This window comes from Cetorhinus maximus, chromosome 13, assembly GCF_964194155.1.
Source record: "Cetorhinus maximus chromosome 13, sCetMax3.hap1.1, whole genome shotgun sequence".
Lineage (NCBI taxonomy): Eukaryota > Metazoa > Chordata > Chondrichthyes > Lamniformes > Cetorhinidae > Cetorhinus > Cetorhinus maximus.
Window position 1 is genome coordinate 12,215,030 of NC_135891.1, and position 20,392 is coordinate 12,235,421.

Consider the following 20,392-nt stretch of genomic DNA (forward strand, 5'->3'; position numbering starts at 1 on the left):
TTTTCACATATTTCCTGTTTTATTTCACCAAAACACATTACCTGGTGATAAATCTCATTGTTGTTTATGGGACCTTGCTGTGCACAAATTGGCTGCTGTGTTGCCCTAAATTATAACAGTTACTGCACCTCAAAGAGTTTCTTATTTGGCTGTAAAGCACTTCCTGAGGTTGTGAAAGGTGCTTTAAAATGCGAGTCCTTTTCTTCATGATCTATCAAGAATGAGATGATAGACATGTTGCAGAATTATGGGCTTTTTATGCTGTGGACTTGTGCACACAACAAACTAGGTGAAACTTGGCAAACTAATTTTAAGAGCTTGCTTCAATGTGAGCTTCATTCAACCCAAGACCAATTGACTGTTCTATCTAACTCTCTCATTCTGATTTTTAACTGATGTGTCTGTATGTAATTTGTTTTCCAGTTGTTAACACCTGAGTTCAGCCCATGGAGATTTTACTTCAATGCTCTTGATGTCTTTGTCAGCACTTAGTGAAGAGTATCGGGTGAATTTGGGAAGGGATTCATTTTCCCTCATCTGTCTCTTACCTTCAAAAAGCCATGAGTGGTAAAACGCACCCGAGGAGCCCCATATAATCAATGTTAGAGTAGGATAGCATATAGGATGTTATTTTCAGTCTGAGTGAAATATTTGTGGTTTGACCATATCCTGTTAATTTCTTAGGGGATGCAAAAAACTGGAATAAGTCCCCAGTTGGAAGTCCGCCCCAACAAGTTGGTTTGTCTCCTAGAAGAATGGGCAGAGAAAAATCAAATGAAGTTTCAACCCCATTTCTACCCTCTGTTTCCACGTCAGACTATTCAAAGAATTGTAAACACTACGCTTCTAAAACTCATAATTTTGAGTTGTCCACCCCATCCAGTCCTGATCCTCAACTTGCAGAGAGTGAAAATTCTGCTCTAGAGGTTGAATCGATGGTGGAAGTGAAATTGCCTAATAATGCTATAGTCTATGGAGTTATTAGATGGATTGGTACACCAGAAGGCCACCACAGTCGCTGGGCAGGAATTGAATTGGTGAGTTTGAGTGTATGGATATTTTCTGAACCATGTGCATATGTTACATCCAATTTGTGAAACTGCCCATTTCATGAAATGGGCACTGGTAGACCCCATTTCATAAACTGGACAAACCTGTTGTACCTATCATGAAATAGGCAGTTTGATTGCTCATTTCATGAACTGGCCAGTGCTATGTATGAGTTTTAAAATCTTATTTGTGGAATTGTTGCTCAAGCCTGTTGCGGTGTACAAGCTTAACATTATGTACTAAGTTGCTCAATAACTGCATGAGCATTGTAAATTTGGGAAAGCAAGTTTGCCTACAAAAGCACAAATGGTGGTTAGTGTAAAATTTAATATAAGTTTCAAAGGACCAGTTCAGTGGGCAATGAACAGCAGTTACCATGAGGCTATTAAGAAGGCTTTTTACAAAGGACTCCACTGGAAGCAAACCACGATGTGGCCTCAGATCAAAGTTGCTAGGTAAGTTCCTCAACAGAATCTCCACAGCCATTGAAGAAAAAGAACTGGACATACTTCTTGAGGAAAACATGGAAAATCCTGATATTGAACTGGCCCCGGACCATCCTCCATGGGCAGTCCTGAGCTGGCCCCAGAACCATCCACCACAGACAACTCCGAGTCACTCCCTGGACCATCCAATATGGAAGATCCTGAGCGAGTCCCAAAACCATCCACCATAGATGACCCTAAGTTGGCCCTTGGACTACCCAACATGGACAACCCTGAGTCATTCCCCGGATCATGCAGCATGAACGATCCTGAGATATCCCCGGGACCATCCTCCATGAATTACGCTGAGCAGGCTTCTGGATCATCTACTACAAATGACCCTAAACCTGATGAAGAACTTCATCCTGCCAGATGTGTAAGGAAGGTGATACACCAGGACAGTGCCCAGCAAGCCAAGCGGATGATGGCACACAACACAAGGTCACCTCGGGATGTTGGTGTTGGAGACAATATGGCTGTTCCAGCGTCTGCATTTGATCACAGCAAAGGTGACTCACCAAATGTTATAGGTGTGGTGCTGGCAAAAGATGGGACTGGCTACATCATTGGAACAGCTAAGGGGATTGTGAAAGGCACACTCGCCAGGAATCAGTTTGAATTTGTGCAGTACAGTTACTGAATGCAGAAGGCATTCTACCAGAATAACTCTGCCCTGGTGAGATTGTACATGCTCAAAGTGTTTGTGGTGGACAAGGCTTCCAGAGATGTCACTGCAGGAGTAACTGCTTATCAAGATGACGTTCCTGCTTGAAAGCAGGTCTCCGCTGCGACAGTGCCTGTCACAGCCACAAGTCCTGTGACAACGTTGACCAGTACTGGCATATTAAATATGTATGAATTGTATTCATGCTGTTTTTGTAAACATTGATGTATAATCTATCTGAATGGTTTGGGTGTGATCCTGAATAAAATACAACAGAACATAAACCAATGAATTTGAAATGTTTGTATGTCACAAAGAATCTGAAATGTACATTGAATAAAGGCACATTATGCATGTATGAATTGTTTCTTTATTTGTTTTTGCTGTATTGTAATTATTGATGAATATAAGCTATATCTGAATGGATTGGATATAATACTGGATGTAACATAGGACAGTAAACAGAATTAAGCAGATTATACATTTGTGAATGAAATTTTATTTTTCATTTATAAAAGTTGATCATTTCATGAACCATGTAAGTTTTCCAACGCCCAATGGGTGGTGAAACTGGCAGTTTCATGAACTGTGCAGGTAAGCTGCCAATTTCAAGAAATGAGCAATTTGACCGGTCGTTTCATGAAATGGGCAGTTTCACAAATTGGATGTAACGTGATATATTTTTTAAAAATTGAAAATTATAAGTAAGGATGTCAATGGGTTAGTGACTAGTGACGTTATCAAACAGTTTGCTGCAATACCTTGGTCATCCACCAGCTACCCCAATCAGAAAAAAGCAAACCTGGACAAGTTTTGACCTCCAGAATATCTTGTGCACATGTCAGTAGTTGTGCAATACATCTAAACACCCTGTGGGAGGATTAGCGTAATGTACTAACAACTTTGTTGCTCGTGTAGAACCCAGATTCTCCACTCATTTAAATATCATATCGTGCCTTTGCTCATGAGCTCTTGTGTGATGTTCTCAAAAAAAATTAAAGCAGCTTGTTTTTGAAAATAGTAACTACCTTGTTCTTTCAGCTGCTTTTGTCAGTGTTTGATCTCTAGCCACTGAAATTGAGATTGATGCTGCAGCAGGAGATGAACAAATCTGACTTAGTTGAGGAGAATGTGGGAGCCAAATTGTCTGGCCTCTCTTCGCCACCTTTACAAGTAGTTTGGGAACTTGCTGTATGAGCAAATCTCAGAAACAGACCCTTGTATGAGGTGATCTATTTGGGGAAAGCTAACAAGGCCAGGGAATACACAAAAATGCTAGGATTTTGAGAAATATAGAGGAATAGAGAGAGTTTGGAGTGCATGTTTTTTCCTTTATTATTTCATGGGATGTGGGTGTCAATGGCAAGGCCAGCATTTGTTGCTCAACCCTAATTGTCCTTGAATTGAGTGACTTGCTAGGCCATTTCAGAGGGTAGTTAAGAGTCAACCACATTGCTGTGGGCTGGAGTCACATGTAGACCAGACAGCTTAATGACGGCAGATTTCTTGCCCATAAGTGCATTAGTGAACCAACAATTGATAGTTTCTTGGTCACCATTACTGAAACTAGCTTTCAATTTCAGATTTGTTCATGGAACTTAAATTCCAACACCTGCAGTAGTTGGATTTGAACCCACGTCCCCAGAGCATTAGCCTTGATTACTAGTCCAGTGACAATATCACTACGCCGCCACCTCCCCACAAGTTGTCCACAGATCCCTAAAGGTGGCTGGACAGATAGCTAAGATGGTCAAGAAGACATATGGGATACTTGCTGTTATTAGCCAAGGCATAGAATATAAGAGCTGGGGGTCATGCTGGAGCTGTGTAAAATTCTGGGCAGGCCACAACTGGGGTACTCTGTGCAGTTTTGGCACCACACTATAGGCAAGATGTGATTGGATTAGGGAGGGTACAGAGAAGATTTACGAGGATGTTGCCTGGACTGGAGAATTTTAGTTATGAGGAAAGATTGGATTGGCTAGGGTTGTTGCCTTTGGAACAGAGGCTGAGTGGAGACCCAACTGAAATGTATAAATTTATGAGGGGTCTGGATAGAGTGGATAAGGAGGCCCTATTCCCCTTGGTTAAGACATCAATAACCAGGGTGTATAGATTTAGACTAAGAGGTAGAAGGTTTAGAGGGGTTTTGAGGGAAAATCTTTTCACCCAGAGGTTGGTAGGGGTCTGGAACTCACTGCCTGAAAAGGTGGTAGAGGCAGAAATCCTCATAACATTTAAAAAGTAGTTGGATTGGCACACACAGTGCTGTAACCTACAAGGCCACCGGCAAGAGCTGGAAGGTAGGATTGGGCTGGATGGCTGGTTGACGTCCATTGTCAGAATCCGTATTCATTGACCTTATGAACTCAGCAATTTGTGCAGTTGAGTTCAGTTTTAACGACACCATGTATGCCCAAATAGATGTTGTTGCCATGGAACCCCCTCTAGGTCCAGCTCTTGCAAACATCTTTGTTGGGTTCCACCAGAAACTTTGATGGAATGATATCTAACCTCCTATCCCTTGCATATTTCCAATATATAGATGATACATTTGCTATATTTGAAACCGCAACTGCATGTAAGAATTTCCTCACACACATTAATGGGCTCCATCCTGCGCTCAAATTCACCTTTGAAATGGAGCAGTTAAATGAGCTCCCTTTCCTTGACGTACTAGTTGAGTAATCTGCCAGTGGGTTTTCTACCACTGTCTACCGGTCTACCGTAAGCTACCTTCACTGGTCAATGCACACGTTGAAATTCCACATGCTTTAAGATTGGCCTTATCAGCAACCTCGTATTTAGGGCCCGAGCCATTTGCTCACCATGCAAGCTTGTTGCCAAAATAGGGTGTGTCAAGGCCATCCCACGGGATAATGGCTATCCTGATCAGATCATTGCTCACTGTATATTGTGCAAACTCATTCATGAGCCTAAGACTGCCACTTTTGGTCCTGAAAAGTGCGCAGTCTACCTCGGATTACCCTGCAAGGGTAAGATATCTTAAAAATTTGAGCAACAGGTGAAGCTAGCCATTTCATGCTGCTACTATGCAGTAGCAACATGAGTGCTATTCTCCATGAACAGGATGCTGCCATCGAGCCAAAAAGACGTTCTGCCTATCACAAATGAGTAATGTGGTATATGAATTTCAGTGCTGGTGTGATGCTAGATACATAGGCTGTATGTCCCAAAGATTGGCGGATCGTATCAAACAGCATGTCCCTTTGGCTGTTTGCAACAGGCAGAGTAATGACCGTATCCAGCCAAACCGTGCTTTCAAAACTCAAAACATAGTGTCCAACATTAGATGTGATTCCGCAATTGGACAACACTTGCTAAAGCATCCTGAGTGTGCTAAGAATTACACTGACAACCAATTTAAGATTATCAGTTGGGCTTTCAGTGTGGGTCATGTATTTGTGCTAGTAGCTACATATATTAATACACAAGGCCTTGTCCTTTGCAGACAGAAGGAACATGTACACACATTGCACCTTTTTCAACTAAACAAAATAGGCAACAATCTTTGCCCAGGGCAATGTCTTGACCAATCAGAGTCAACCTGTCTAGTTTGAATTTAAACAAAGCTTGTCAGTTAACTATCAGTTATCATTTAACTGGTGCATTTCTATGGCAATGCTTTTACCAATCAGAGTCCACTTGCCAACTAATCAGCACTGTTTTCTCATGCTGTATAAATTGTTGTTCCCTTTATAATTTGGTATTCTTGCAAATTGACCTGATGAGTACAAGAAGTAAAGCTTCGACAGTATGTGCCTTTTGCCAGCTGTGCTCAAATTCTGTACTGCCAGTCGACAAGATATGATATGATATTTGATGAATGGGGATGTAACATTAAAAAGATTATGGCACTCCAGGGAGGTAAAGGTCAGGAGTTGAATTAAAGCTCAATTTTGCAACATTGGGAAGTAATACTTCTATCTCTTTTTAAAATGATTTATAGGACTATGAACTAAATGATGCTAGTGATGGAACTTTTGAGAAAATTCGTTATTTCAATTGTGAACAGAACAAAGCAATTTTTAAACCGTTATGGAACTGTAAACCAGATGCCCGTTTTTCTTCAACCGTACCAAAGGCGATACCTAACAGTCCCATTCATGCACCAGGTAAAATTTTCCTTTGCTTTCTGCCATAATCATTTTCAGCATTTAGATGGAGAGTTGTGACCTTGGGAAAGTGATGGTGTACAGGGTCTATGGAGTAAATTGAATGCTGTAGTACCTTATGGGGGGTAGAATAAAGCACCTGTTACTGAAACAATTCGGCAAATTTACTATCGGAAATCTGTTGGTAGGATGCTGCAGAAGCAGAGAAGCCCGTGCAAAGTGCTTGAGCAGCTGTAAGTTTTCATTCAGCATATGAACCAGATATGAAAACAGAAAATACTAGAAACACTGAACAGGTGAGGCACCATTTGTGGAGTAAACATGTTGATGTTTCTGGTGTGAGGTTGCTTTAACAAGCTTGTGAACCAGTACTGGTACAATTAAAGCAAAATACTGCGGATGCTGGAAATCTGAAATAAAAACAAAGTGCTGGAAAAACTCAACAGGTCTGGCAGCGTCTGTGGAGAGAGAAACAGAGTTAACGTTTCGAGTTCGTATGACTCTTCTGAGCTCCAGTATTAGTATCCTGTTACTTCTGCCCTTCGATAAAATTATACAGAATTTGCCTGGTTATAGTAGATAATAGCTGGCTGCTTTCGTATCTGTAAGCACTTAGAAGGGGATGGAATTATAAATTACTTTATCATTTAAGTTTCTCAGGGTAGTATCGTAGGTCCAACCACCTTCAGCTTTTTTTTCATTTATGGGATGTGGGCATCGGTGTCTAGGCCAGCATTTATTGCCCAACCCTAATGCCCTTGAGAAGGTGGTGGTGAGCTGCCTTCTTAAACCGCTGCAATCCCTGTGGTGTAGGTATATCCACAGTGCTGTTAAGGAGGGAGTTCCAGGATTTCGACCCAGCGACAGTGAAGGAATGGCAATATATTTCCAATATTTCAGGATGGTGGGTGGCTTGGAGGGGAACTTCCAGGTGGTGGTAATTCCCACATACCTGCTGCCCTTTTCCTTCTAGATGGTAATGGTCATGGGTTTGGAAGGTGCTGCCTAAGGCGCCTTGATGAGTTTCTGCAATGCATCTTGTAAATGTTCCACACTGCTGCTAGAGAGGGAGTGAATGTTTGTGGAAGGGGTGCCAATCAAGTGGGCTACTTTGTCCTGGACGGTGTCAAGCTTCTTGAGTGTTGTTGGAGCTGCACTCATTCAGGCAAGTGGAGAGCATTCCATCACACTTCTGACCTTGTAGCCACAGTCTTTATATGGCTAGTTCAGTTCAGTTCTTGGTCAATGGTAACTCCCAGGATGTTGCTAGTGGGGGATTCAAGTGGAGGTAATGCCATTGAATGTCAAAGGGCAAAGGTTAGATTCTCTCTTGTTGGAGATGGTTATTACCTGGCATTTGTGTGGTGTGAATGTTACTTTCCACTTGTCAGCCCAAGCCTGGATATTGTCCAGGTCTTGCTGCATTTGGACAGGGACTGCTTCAGTAACTGAGGAGTCACGGATGGTGCTGAACATTGTGTAATCATCAGCGAACATCCCCACTTCTGACCTTACGATGGAAGGAATGGCAATATATTTCCAAGTCAGGTAATGCTGGCCTAGCCAGTGACACCCACAACCCATGAATGAATAAGGAAAAAGAAAAATTCTGTTGTGGAGACTGAGCTAATTAACTGCCAAAAACAAGAGCTGAGAATGTGATGCCTGCCAGTGATCGATATGGCTGACTTATTTTTTTACACACCTGAGTTGCGGATAGAGCAAAGAATGAGATTGTTCCTATTAAATTATAACCAAGTAATTCACCTCTAATCATTGGATCTTCAGGATTAGGCTTTCTATGTCTTAGTTGAGTGTTTAATGTTGTAGCCCAATTCATTTGGGGATTGCAATTTTAATAATTTTTTCATTGCTGCATGGTGCTGGACTTTTCAACCATGGAGCTCCTGGATTGCTGAGATAATTAAGATTTAATGCAGATCGGTGTCAGTATTGAAAATATTAATTTGGTCTGTTTCAATTACAAGTGAAGACAGCCCAAGATTGCCTGGCCATAAAAGAGGATATCCCACCAGTGCGAGAAGATGAAGCACTACAGCTGATGAAGGGAAGAATGAAAGGGATTCAGGGGCATTACAATTCTTGCTATTTGGACTCCACAATTTTCAGGTTTGACTGATGTTTCTAGTTTTAAATCAATTGCTGTAAGATTCTGCTGTTCTTGTGAAGGGGCTGATGGTATGTTGAAAGCACGCAGCAGATGGTGATGAGGATCATAAACTCTAGTTTCTGTTTTTGACCAGGTGTATTCTCATTAAGACACTATTTTGCTTCTAGTTGTTGAAGTTAGGTTAGGCTGATGATGGAATGAAAGTTTTGTGCCTTGGAAAGTCTTGACGCAGTTCACAGCTACCAAGTAGCTGTATAATTATAACTGCATTAGCCACCTCGCTGTAAGGCCATAAGGATGTTTGTTTTTGAAAGTAGGAATAGCTCTCAGCAATAATGGAAGCTTTTCCAATGTTATGGCGAATGTGCATTATTGAATAATATGTAGGTCCTTAAGTGGGTGCAGCCTCAGAGTTGTGGGTTGACACTTGCAATGCCCGTAGAGTTTGAGTTCCCAGTCTCCGCTTATGAGCAAGACGAACCAGTGTCCAAATGGAGTGGGAAAATTGGGGTAGTTGCCATGCTATGTTTGTGTGCCTTCTAGTACTTGTTTCAGATTTCATACCTAGAAGTAGATTGATCTTGATGTGTCAAATGGGGAGAAAAATAGATTGAATCTGTTGAAGCTAAGTCAGGAAAAACAGCTCCATCTACGTTTCCTTTCAGTTTGGCTAATGCTGTAGCTTATGTAAAGGTACTTAATGCTGACATCAAATGCCAATGGTAGAAAATGTTTCATTCCCAGTTCTGATAACCATTATAACTGTATATAATAGGATCTATTAAATCAGATCTGGTTTTTGTTTTACATCACAACACATTTCATTATTTAAAATGTTTTCCCAGCTTATTCACATTCACATCAGTGTTGGATAGCATACTTCATATGCCTGGAGGACACGACGAGAAAATTCAACGTGTACTAAGGGAAGACATAGTCAACCCACTACGAAAGTGAGTGAGGATCATACTTGCAATCCTGTACCTGACGATTTGAAGATTACTATAATTTTTATCTTTTCACTGATTTTAAAGTTTTGGTAAGAATTATCGCTGATTGCATCTTGCTGCCAGCCCTGATGGTGAGAAGCTGATCCATACAGAGCAGCAATATCCTCGATTGAATTCTTAGTCTGTGCTAAGTTAGCTGACCTCAGCCAGTGCAATGGTAGAGGCACTAGATTTGGCCTCAACACTCTTGATTCAAATAGAGAAAACCAGCAAGGGAATTGCACTTAATCGTCACATAGTTACCCCTCCTTGCCTTTGTGCGGAAGTCTGAGGACAGGATTGTTACAAATTTCACAACACTACTGTAGAAGATATTCTTTTAGATTAAGAATCAACAGTCCACTCCCATAAGTGCATTTCTTAAGATATGGAGAGCGCTTATATTGCACAGTGCCCAGCTAAATAACAGCTTGGACCAGAGATTGTAACAATAGACCAACTGTTGCTTATACTGAGTTTTGTGATCTCTCATTTGCCAATTTATACATTTTCCCATATTTTTCAAAGGCAGACTGAGCAGCAGTCTAATAAAGTAAGGCTGATTACTTACAGTAAGCTGGTGAAATACGGAACAGAATGAAATTTTTCAGTGAGATTCCATCAATTTCCTCCTATTCTTAGCATAAAACAACAAAATTTCCTAACTATCCATTGTACAGTGCCTGCAAACTTTTCAATGTCAGAAAATTATGCTCAAATTCTGGGAGTTAACTGATTGCAAACAAAGTGACCCGATAGTAACACATTATAAGTTGAATCAAAATTTCCTTCTAACCCAAATTGGCAAAAATTCCAATGTGTATTAATTATTTCTCATTTTATTGCCTAAACAGATGACTAGTTTAATACTCTTTACATTTATTCTTGAAGTGTGACCACATGAAGAGGTACTGAAAGTATGCCTGAACTCATGGAACTGTAACCTAACAAGAGATACTGCCTTGGTGACAAAAAGGAAATGATTAGTGTAGAAGCATTCTGAAATATTGCACTTTGTAATTTTTTCTGTAACCTAGGATCCGGATTTTTAAATAAGTGTTCAAGACGCCAAGGGTTAACCAACAAATCCTTTGATCCTAGGACTGGGGTTGTGAATGCAGATAAGGTGACAAAACTGAGGAAACTATTAGGATGTGACACGTTTATTTCGGCAGAGAAGGGTAACTATACTTTTTTTGCACAAGTAACTTTCTATAGAAACTAATTCATTTAGTCCAGAATGTATGAATTCATTGCATATATCCTTGCGCTCTCTTACCCTATCAAGATACTGTATAGTGCATAGTGCTATTGTTGCTAGACTAATAATCCAGAGACCAAGGGGACCCGGGTTCGAATCTTGCCATGGCAGATGGTGGAATTTGAATTAAAAATACTGGAAATAAAGGTCTAATGATGACCATGAAACCATTGTCACTTGTTGTAAAAACCCATCTGGTTCACTAATGCCCTTTAGGGAAGGAAACCTGCTGTCCTTACCTGGTCTGGCCTACATGTGACTCCATACCCACAGCAATGTGGTTGACTCTTAACTGCCCTCCGAACAAGGGCAATTAGAGATGAGTAATAAATGCTGGCCTAGCCAGCGATGCCCACATCCAATGAATAAAAAAAAATTATAGCATGTTGATTTGCGATATTGCTGATTTGTTACATGAATTTGTAAACCAAAAATCTATCTTCAATACTCCATATTATATGTGCAATATTGTTTTCCCCATTGAATATATTTTATATCTTTTGTATATAAAATAACTTATTTCCTAGAGCCAGAAAAAATTTTTCAACCCATGTTCCATCAAAGTATCTTGTACCCCACTAGATGTAATAACTATCTCTTTCTCCAAAACTTGACCTCACTTTTATATATAGCTCAGGTTTTTGTTGGTGAAGGACATTATGGCATTAACTTAAACTCTCTTTATTTTGATGATTAATTATACTTAATTAGAACAATATTTGTTATTAGCAGTTTTACAGAGAACTGAGTAAAGCATGAAACGTTATGGTATGACACTGAATGCAAGGGATGGAACTTTGTACAATTCTTTTCTTAATACTGTAAGGTTATATTCATATTTGTTTCTTAATTGCCATAATTTTTTGGTATTATATTAGACTCATACATTTCCTGTCCTTCCTCTTGGAGGCAGAGGTCAGAGTTATTTGTACAATGCAGGTCTCCCCATGGTCATGGTCAATATTGACATGTGTCAGCTTAGCTAACTACCTTTTTCTTTTATTTCCCCAATTATCTGCATGGTGCTCTATGTCTTGGCCCTAACAGTGGAATAATAAAACTCAAGAGCCATGTCAGCACAGTTGATCATGTAGGCTCAGATTTCACGTTGTTACCCTGTGGTTTTATGGAACAGATTAAAATCACTATTCGGGACATCTGGCTGTTGAGTTGGCATCTGCCTGTCCCTCAAATTTGCCCAGCTACGTGTTTTATTGTTGTGGATGTACTGTGCGTATATTATTAAACAATAAAATTATTTTTGTGGCCATTATTTCAACGGTCTAGCTTATCTGCTGTACTTCTGTACTTTCTCATTCAATATTCTTTGATTCTGTATCCTAGCATAAGTTCAACCAGCACTATGATCTTCAGAATTAGTTGTTTTAAGCAGATGATTCTTTTTTATGATCTCTTTTGTGCTTGCGCTCTTTCATGCGCATATATTTTATAATATAGATAGGATTCATGCACTTTTTTGTCCGGATTTTGTTTAATCCAAACTTCTATAGGGAAAACAGTTTAAAAATAAAGGCAGATAAAGGTAGTCATTTGCAATACCCAGAAAAGGAGCAACAGAAGAATCCAAACAATCTTCAGTCTCATTCCCACAGGATTTATACTGATCTGTAGCTTAAATAGCAATTAACCTTTGAATCATCTTGCCTGGTATTTATTTAACATCAGTTAGACTTTATATCTTTTCAACTATTGTTACTATGTAAAACTAGGGTGATTAACACTGTTTACATAAATATGAACACATTGTCCAATTTTTCAAATTTAGATCCAGAAGAATTTATCAATGTCCTTCTGCATGAAGTCCTGGCAGTAGATCCATTGCTAAAGATCAGGTAGCTTTTAAAATTTTTCTCTTCTTTCCTCCTAATACGCTGAATGTTGCCAGGACATTGTTTCACAAGTGACAACTGCCCATTGGTACCTCATAATTGTGCTCAGTTCATATCAGTCTAGACAGGACATATTGAATCATGATGGTCATCGGTTGATCTCAATCCTAGCTCACTTGATGTTCATTGGCAGATTGATTTTCTTCTTTCCCTCCCTAGCTGAGGAAGCTGAAACTAATTGTAAACCTCAAATTATTGCCCAGCTGATCAGAGCTCAGGTTACTCAGCATAGTCCTTGAGTTGCTTCTGGGACCTACTAGTCTATGTAGCTGTTTGTTATACTAAGTGATATTATCACCCATTAAAGGACCTCAGACGAAAGTTTAAAATCAAGGGACACTCTGGATGTCAGCCAACATATGATTACTAGCTCTAATTTCTAATTTCAATTTTCAGTTCCTGTACACAGAAGAAATCCATTTGAAAGTTGATGCTGTAGCCTATTCTGAGCAATCATTAGCTGCTGTGAAGAAATTTGTTTGTTGTCACGAGATGTCACACTGTGCAGTCTTAAGTGCAAACCTGAGAGTTCAGTGCATGGATTTTCTGTCTTATCTTGATAGTGTGGCCGCTATCTCAAAAAGATGCTTTTAATTAATCATTGGTACAAAACCTATTTAGGAATGCAGTAAAAGTAATCTCCCATTTTACTGTTTCCTATTATTTGTTTAGGGGGTTAGTTAGTGTGATATCTTGGACAATAGGCTACTAAGAATAGCTCCAAAGTAATAAATGGCTCAATCATAGTGAGTGGGAAACATGGAGACCTGAATTTTGGGGTAAGTAAGGAGGGTTGCTACGAGGGTTGCTTCATTACTCCGCTGAAACTGACAGCAAATTCTGGAATCTGTACATGCGCAGTTAAACGTGGAGATCTAGAAGTTGATCTCAGTGATTCTACACCTCTCCAGATGGTGAGACGTTGAAGTCCCCTCAGACTGCATACAGGTAAAAGTCTGAGAGACTTTTTCAATACGATTGGCTGTTTACACTGCTTGATGGCATCACTGGACACCTGGAAATTTACTTGACTTGGTGTCAGAACAAACTGACGTCAGGGAAGGGGAAATCCATGGAACAGAGATTGCTAGAGCCTTGTGGGCAACTTTCTTCAGGGTCAGTGGCATTCATCATTGACCATGGAATCTGCACCATACCTTTGAAATGCAGTTTTGTGTAGGGAAAATTATTAAAATAAATGCTAGGAGCTTATTCTTATTAGAGTAGCTTTGTGTATTAAATGCAATTTGTTTGCAGCCTAGAGTTTCCCTTTAATGTGTTTAGTCAGATTTTAATGGTTGGATTGAACATTTTTGTCAGTGTTTTTGTTGGCTGCAACTTAGGTGTACTTGGGGAGCAAGTGCAATGCACACAATAAAAATGTGCAAATATGGATGCTGGAACTTACCTGTTGCTTCCTTACAGACAGGAGAGAAGCAGTTTAATTTTCTGTGTCCTGTATCAACTTGGATATCCTGCTGGCCTTGAATAATTGTTATCTATAGTAATGTCTTACTCACCTTTAGACTTCACAAGGCTTAGCTGTAGTTGCAACTCTGTTTTCTAAGTTAATCAACCCTCGCAACTGGTTAATATTTTACAACTTAACAGTTGCATTTTTGAGCTGTCGCAATTTATTGGGCTGTGGAAGTAATCCTGTGAAAGTGGCTAAACTATACAATGAAATAATGACAGTAAGGCGATTAAACACCGTGACGGAGAATTAGAGGGGAACAGCCCATTGCTGAGGCCATAATGTCGTTTTGAAAGCTAATGCAAACTCCAGCTGTATCTGTACAAATTTTAAAAATAAATTAATTCAATAACTGGAAAATAGAGGTATCATGGAGATTAGAGGCTGAATTTTCTATTCCCACGATTTATACTGAAATATTGTCACTTTGATTACAGTTGCTTGCAGTAACCATGCACGTATTGAAAACCTGTTTAAGCCAGGTAGCAATCATAGAGCAGACAGTTAACTTGTTCTGAGAATTCTAACACCAGCATTTCTCCTTCCTTCTCATATTTCCTTCATGACCTGGACTAAAATTGACAAAATTCCCGGCATGGTGTGTTGGTACGTCACGTGCCTCCTCACTTGTGACACGTTGATACAGTGTGCCACCTTGGACAATGCCTTCTGATTCAGTTTTTTGAGATTCCAACCCCACCTACAAATCTTAAATCTGTTCATTTTAATAGTACTAATTATGGTTACCTTACATTGGCTGTATTTATTGGTATGAGCCCAAGAGGTTTGTGTGATATCATTATTCATGTGCACTATTCAGGTCAGGCCAGAAAATTCAAGAGAGCTACTGTTATCAGATAATCCTGGAGAAAGATGAGAAACTGAGCGTACCAACGGTACAGTTGCTGCTGGAGAGATCGTTTCTCTCTTGTGATTTAAAATTTGAGGAGGTTGGTTACAGTCTCTTTTCAAAATTGTTGAGACCTCTTTATTTACTTTTTGATCTTTTAAGTATTGAGGATATTGTTCTGTGTTACTCTGCGTAATACTGAGCTGTGTCAGAAATAAAACCTTATCAATCTTAATTTTCATTATTGCTTAATGACCTACCTTCCATATGGTACAATTAACTTGTATTTTAGAATTTAAAAACACCCCTCAAAATAAAGTTGTCTTCTGATAGTTTGTTTATTTTGCACTAAAATTGTTTGAACTATCTACTAATTTTAGTAAGCAGTGTAACGTTGCATGGGGCTAAAAAAAACTGAATTATCAGGTAGTTTGAGTTAAGAGTAGATTTGCCTCAACACTCTTCGTGCTTTCTGATCATAAAAAAATCTATTAATCACTCATGTCATATGTTTCTTGGCTTTTAATTTTTTATGGTTTATGAAGGAAGCTCTATTATGTGTTGTTAAGGGTGTGGTATATTATAATGAATTTCACTCTGTTTATAGATTTTAAAAACAATTGTATTGTAATCTGTTACATTTGTCATTTTATCATTGAGGCTTGGGTTAAATTGTTCCCAGATCAATAGGATCAGCATCTCTTCCCTGTTGACCGTGTGGGCTCAATTAAGGGAACTTGCTTTCTCCTACACCCCCACTACTCCTCACTTAGCACAAAACTGCCAATAATTTGGCAAAGTGGAAGTTCTGGATACCATGGCGGATAATTTAAGTGTTGTGCAGTGAAGGATGGGGGGTTTAAGTATCTTGAGGCTGGAGTTAAAGCACATTGGGGCAGGGTAGCAAGGTTTTTACTTGGCCTAACCTATATGATCTTGAGCTGTGACAGTACCTGTTAGGATCCTCTGAAACCATTTTTGGCATTGTCTCTATTTCAGATCCCATTGTGCCTGTTGGTTCAGATGCCACGGTTTGGAAAACAGTTTAAAATGTTCACAAAGATCATGCCCTCACTGGAACTAGATATCACAGATTTACTTAATAATGGCAAGTATCAGTTCTATGTTGGTGATTCTGCCACTCGTATCATAAGGCAATAGCTTCCTTTTGCTTAATGGTATGTAATTGTACAAGTAGATTAACTAGCAGTAAATGTAAACATGTCGTACAATGCTTATACCCACCTCCTAGTATTAGTGCTGCACTAGGTGAACAACATAATTACAGCAAAGCCAATGTAATTTAGCAGTGCCTATTAGAAATTATTGCAGATTTTGACTGGCTGCCACATACACTATAGAGATTGAAATAACTTGTCACACATTTTATATCATGGACACTATCAATTATGCAATTGGTCTTATAATCCACTCTCTGCAAGTTATTATGCACATCTGTTGATCATCCAATATCTCGGACTCCTACACTTTCACTGCCTGGTATGTCCTGTCCCACTGACCCACCACAGCTAGGAACACAATGATATAGAGTTGGGTGGGAGTGACACTAAATTTGCCAAAAGTTGTGTTGGTCAATTATTCATTGTAGATTGTATAAAGAATATGGCAATGTGGTTGTTTGCAGCTCTGAGACAGTGCTTCATTTGTGGAGAAGTGGCAGAGTATGAATGTGCTCAGTGTCTTCTGGACCCAACTCTTAATCCAGGTGCCATAAAACAATACTGCTATGCTTGCAACAATCAGGTAAGAGTACTATTTTTTTAAAATTAAAAATGAATAGGTCTAAGTCTGTTAGACCACTGTTTTCAATGATGGGACATGAGTTTGAATCGAGTCCACTGGGCTCCCACTGTTCTAATATCTTTTCTTTTTGAATTTACCCCAGGTTCATTCCCATAAGAAGAGGAAAGACCACCAATTCAGAAAATTTCCATATCCAAGAGATGTTTCTGTCAGATCCCCTTTTCCACGACACAGGATGGAACTGTTTGCAGTGCTTTGTATTGAAACCAGCCATTATGTTTCATTTGTGAAATATGGGCCCGGCAAAGATTCCTGGCTTTTCTTTGACAGCATGGCTGACCGAATTGGTAATTTCTGTTGATTGCACTCACAAAGAAAAATGAATTGGGATTTTACAAAAGACTCCCCCTAACTTACATCCATTTCTGACTACTTTAATCATTAACTTCTTGTAGTGGAAATAAAATGTGTTCTTTGAGAGGGAGGAGGGTGGAAAAGAGTAGTAGTAGTGAAGCAACTCTAATGATCTGCATTATCCACATGACTGTCTGAATGTGGGACCTCTTTGTATATTAGTATTATTCTAAATTCAATTTTAAAACTATACAAAGTAAAGCTGATTCTGTGGGTATGGAAATTAGGTCAGTGTTTACAACATCTCTTCCTAGCTTGCCTCTTTCCTGAATCCGTCTCTGTTAGCTACTGAGCAATGAGCAGCTTAATTTGGTGAAGTGTACTGCACATCTGATGGCATATCAAATTTGCTCTGGTAGTGAAACAATAGCTGTGCAACTTTAAGCAGATCTACATACTTGCTGAGCTAGAATCTCAAATCAGCTCACTGGACCTGTTCTTGTGGGCAATATGTAATCTTTCCTATCCATCTAAAACACAAACCAGTTTCTCGTGTATTCTGATATTATGTTGAATATGTCTTTTGATCTTACTAGTCTGACTTACTTGAAAGTAAGAGCTATTGTTGTTGTTCTGTATTATTCAACTACTATCTGCCATCAATCCTAAATCAGTCATCCCTTCCTACAGCTCAACATCCACCTGCCTGTCTGTACTCTAAATATGTTATGATAACACAGTTAGGTTCCATTCCTTACCTCTAGCAATAGATAAGAACACACAGTTTAATTTGCCTCGATGATAGCACATTTACCTCAGAGTCAGAAGATGGTGGTTCAGGCCAAATCCCAGGAAGAGGATTATTGCATTATTGGAGGTGACATCTTTTAGATGAGACATTAAACTGAGGCCCCGTCTGCCTATTCACAATAATACCAAAGTATAGCTAATAATGTGGACTCTGGGAATCCGACAGCACTATTCAGAAAAGAACAGCGTTCTCCCAGTGTCCTGACCAACATTTATGCCAGAAACGTATTAACTAGTCTCATGGCTGTTTGTGGGACCTTTGTGTGCAAAGTGACCCTACGTTTCTCTGCATTTCAAAAAGCAACTTGTTGGATCTTAAGCTCTTTGACATGTTTTAAGGACAAAGATACTACATGTAAAAAAAAAAATCACATTCTATTAAAGTTGGAACTGAAGCCATTTGACCCACTAAAGCTCATCAGTGCTAAATTTTTCTGCACTGAGATTATTTCAAACATGTTGCTGTTTGAGTAAAGAAGTTCTTCCTAATGAATGTTTTAAAGCTTGCCTGTCACATTTATATTTGTCATCAGTCTGCTTTCTTGTCTTACTCTGAAGTAATATGAGTTTGCCTTGCACATAAGGATTTTATGTACTTAAATGAAGTGAGTACAAAAATTATATAGATTTACAAACTGCTGCTTTCTACAGTGCAAGCATCTACTTCATTTTCTCATGCACAGTTTGATGCAAGGTTACTTTCACTGACCAACCTGTTCTCCTTATTCTAGGTGATGAGAATATTCCAGAGATAACAGATTGTCCACAAATAGGTGATTACCTGATGATGTCAGAGGACAAGCTGGCTTATACAGACCTGAAGCAGCTTGATGGATTTGCTAAGAGACTTTTCTGTGATGCCTATATGTGCATGTATCAGAGCCCAAGGATGTGCTTGTACAAATGATGCACAACAGAGCTCAAAAGGCTGACAATGAAACTGCACCTTCCAATAAGTGATTGGAAATAGTCACATCTTCAGTGTTCTACATTCTTGTGTGGAGCAGATCATTCAAAGGGGAGAGAATGTCTGTCTGTCAAATGCTTCTGTACTATCTTTATCAAATAGTCTGCCCTGCATTATGAAATAACAGTGAACAAGGCGATTTGTTTCGACTGTTGAATTAAAACCTATTTTATATTAATATTGGATGCAATTTTCACCCAGTGTTTGTAATGTTAACACAGATATGTACAGGTGACTTATTGGCCAGAAAATAAAGCCAAAATGACTTGGCTAGATTTTGGGAGGAGAACATGGTAGCTCTGCTTGTAGGCAAAAGAAATTGCTGACCATATGGTACCGACAGGGTAACAGCTGGATTTGCATAGCAATTTGCATGTCAGGAAATCAGATAATTTACTTGTATAAATTATATAATCAGCATGTGACCAGCCACCAACTGTACTAATGGAAGATAATGACTAGTATTCCAGAGACCCAGGGTAATGCTCTGGGAACCCGGGTTTGAATCTCGCCATGGTAGATGGTGGAATTTGAATCCAATAAAAATCTGGAATTAAAAGTCTAATGATAACCATGAAACTATTATCAATTGTTGTAAAAACCCATCTGGTTCACTAATGTCTTTTAGGGAAGGAAATCTGCTGTCCTTACCTTAAAAAATCTGTCATCCTTGACTCTTACCCTCTGGCCAAGCCAGTCAGTTGTAACAAACTCTACAAAGTCACAAAAAAGGAATGAAACCGGATGGACCACCTGGCATCGACCTAGGCACCGGAATCGACAATGGCAAACTCAGCCCTGATGACCCTGCAACGTCCTCCTTGCTAACATCTGGAGGCTACTGCTAAAACTGGGAGAGCTGTCTCTCAGACTAGTCAAGCAACAGCCTGACATAGTCACACTCATAGAATCATACTTACAGATAATGACCCAGACATCACCATCCTTGGGTATGTCCTGTCCCACTGGCAGGACAGGCCCAGCAGAGGTGGCAGCATATTGGTATACAGTAGGCAGGGATTTGCCCTGGGAGTCTTCAACATCAACTCCAGACCCCATGAAGTCTCATGGCATCAGGTCAAACATGGACAAGGAAACCTAATTCCCATATACCACCCTCCCTCAGCTGATGAATCAGTGCTCCTCCATAAGAGGCTCCACAAATATCCCCATACTCAATGATGGGGAAGCCCAGCACATCAGTGCAAAAGATAAGGCATTTGCAACAATCTTCAGGGGGAAGTGCCAAGTAGATGATCCATCTCGGCTCCGGAGGTCCCCAGCATCACAGATGCCAGTCTTCAGCCAATTCGATTTACTCCACGTGGTATCAAGAAACAGCTAAAGGCACTGGATACTGCAAAGGCTATGGTCCCTGACTATATTCGGGCAGTAGTACTGAAGACTTGTGCTCAGAACTAGCTGCACCCCTAGCCAAGATGTTCCACTGCAGCTACAACACTGGCATCCACCTAGCTATGTGGAAAATTGTCCAGATATGTCCTGTACACAAAAAGCAGGACAAATCCAATCTGGCCAATTAACTC

The 20,392-nt window shown here is 39.7% G+C and overlaps 1 protein-coding gene across 3 annotated transcripts in view; it reads left to right on the plus strand.

The window, feature by feature from the left end:
* Window positions 1-19,023, plus strand: part of cyld2 (cylindromatosis (turban tumor syndrome) 2) — a 32,685-nt gene extending 13,662 nt beyond the window's left edge. For all 3 annotated transcript variants that reach the window (XM_078554952.1, XM_078554951.1, XM_078554954.1), the window contains 11 exons: window positions 685-1,037; window positions 6,170-6,335; window positions 8,324-8,465; window positions 9,312-9,419; window positions 10,557-10,636; window positions 12,503-12,569; window positions 14,921-15,050; window positions 15,950-16,058; window positions 16,596-16,714; window positions 16,857-17,061; window positions 18,610-19,023. In XM_078554952.1, coding sequence (XP_078411078.1) covers window positions 685-1,037; window positions 6,170-6,335; window positions 8,324-8,465; window positions 9,312-9,419; window positions 10,557-10,636; window positions 12,503-12,569; window positions 14,921-15,050; window positions 15,950-16,058; window positions 16,596-16,714; window positions 16,857-17,061; window positions 18,610-18,785 — 1,655 coding nt within the window. In that variant the 3' untranslated portion in view covers window positions 18,786-19,023. The remainder of the gene's footprint in view (window positions 1-684; window positions 1,038-6,169; window positions 6,336-8,323; window positions 8,466-9,311; window positions 9,420-10,556; window positions 10,637-12,502; window positions 12,570-14,920; window positions 15,051-15,949; window positions 16,059-16,595; window positions 16,715-16,856; window positions 17,062-18,609) is intronic.
* The last annotated feature ends 1,369 nt before the right edge of the window (window positions 19,024-20,392 follow it).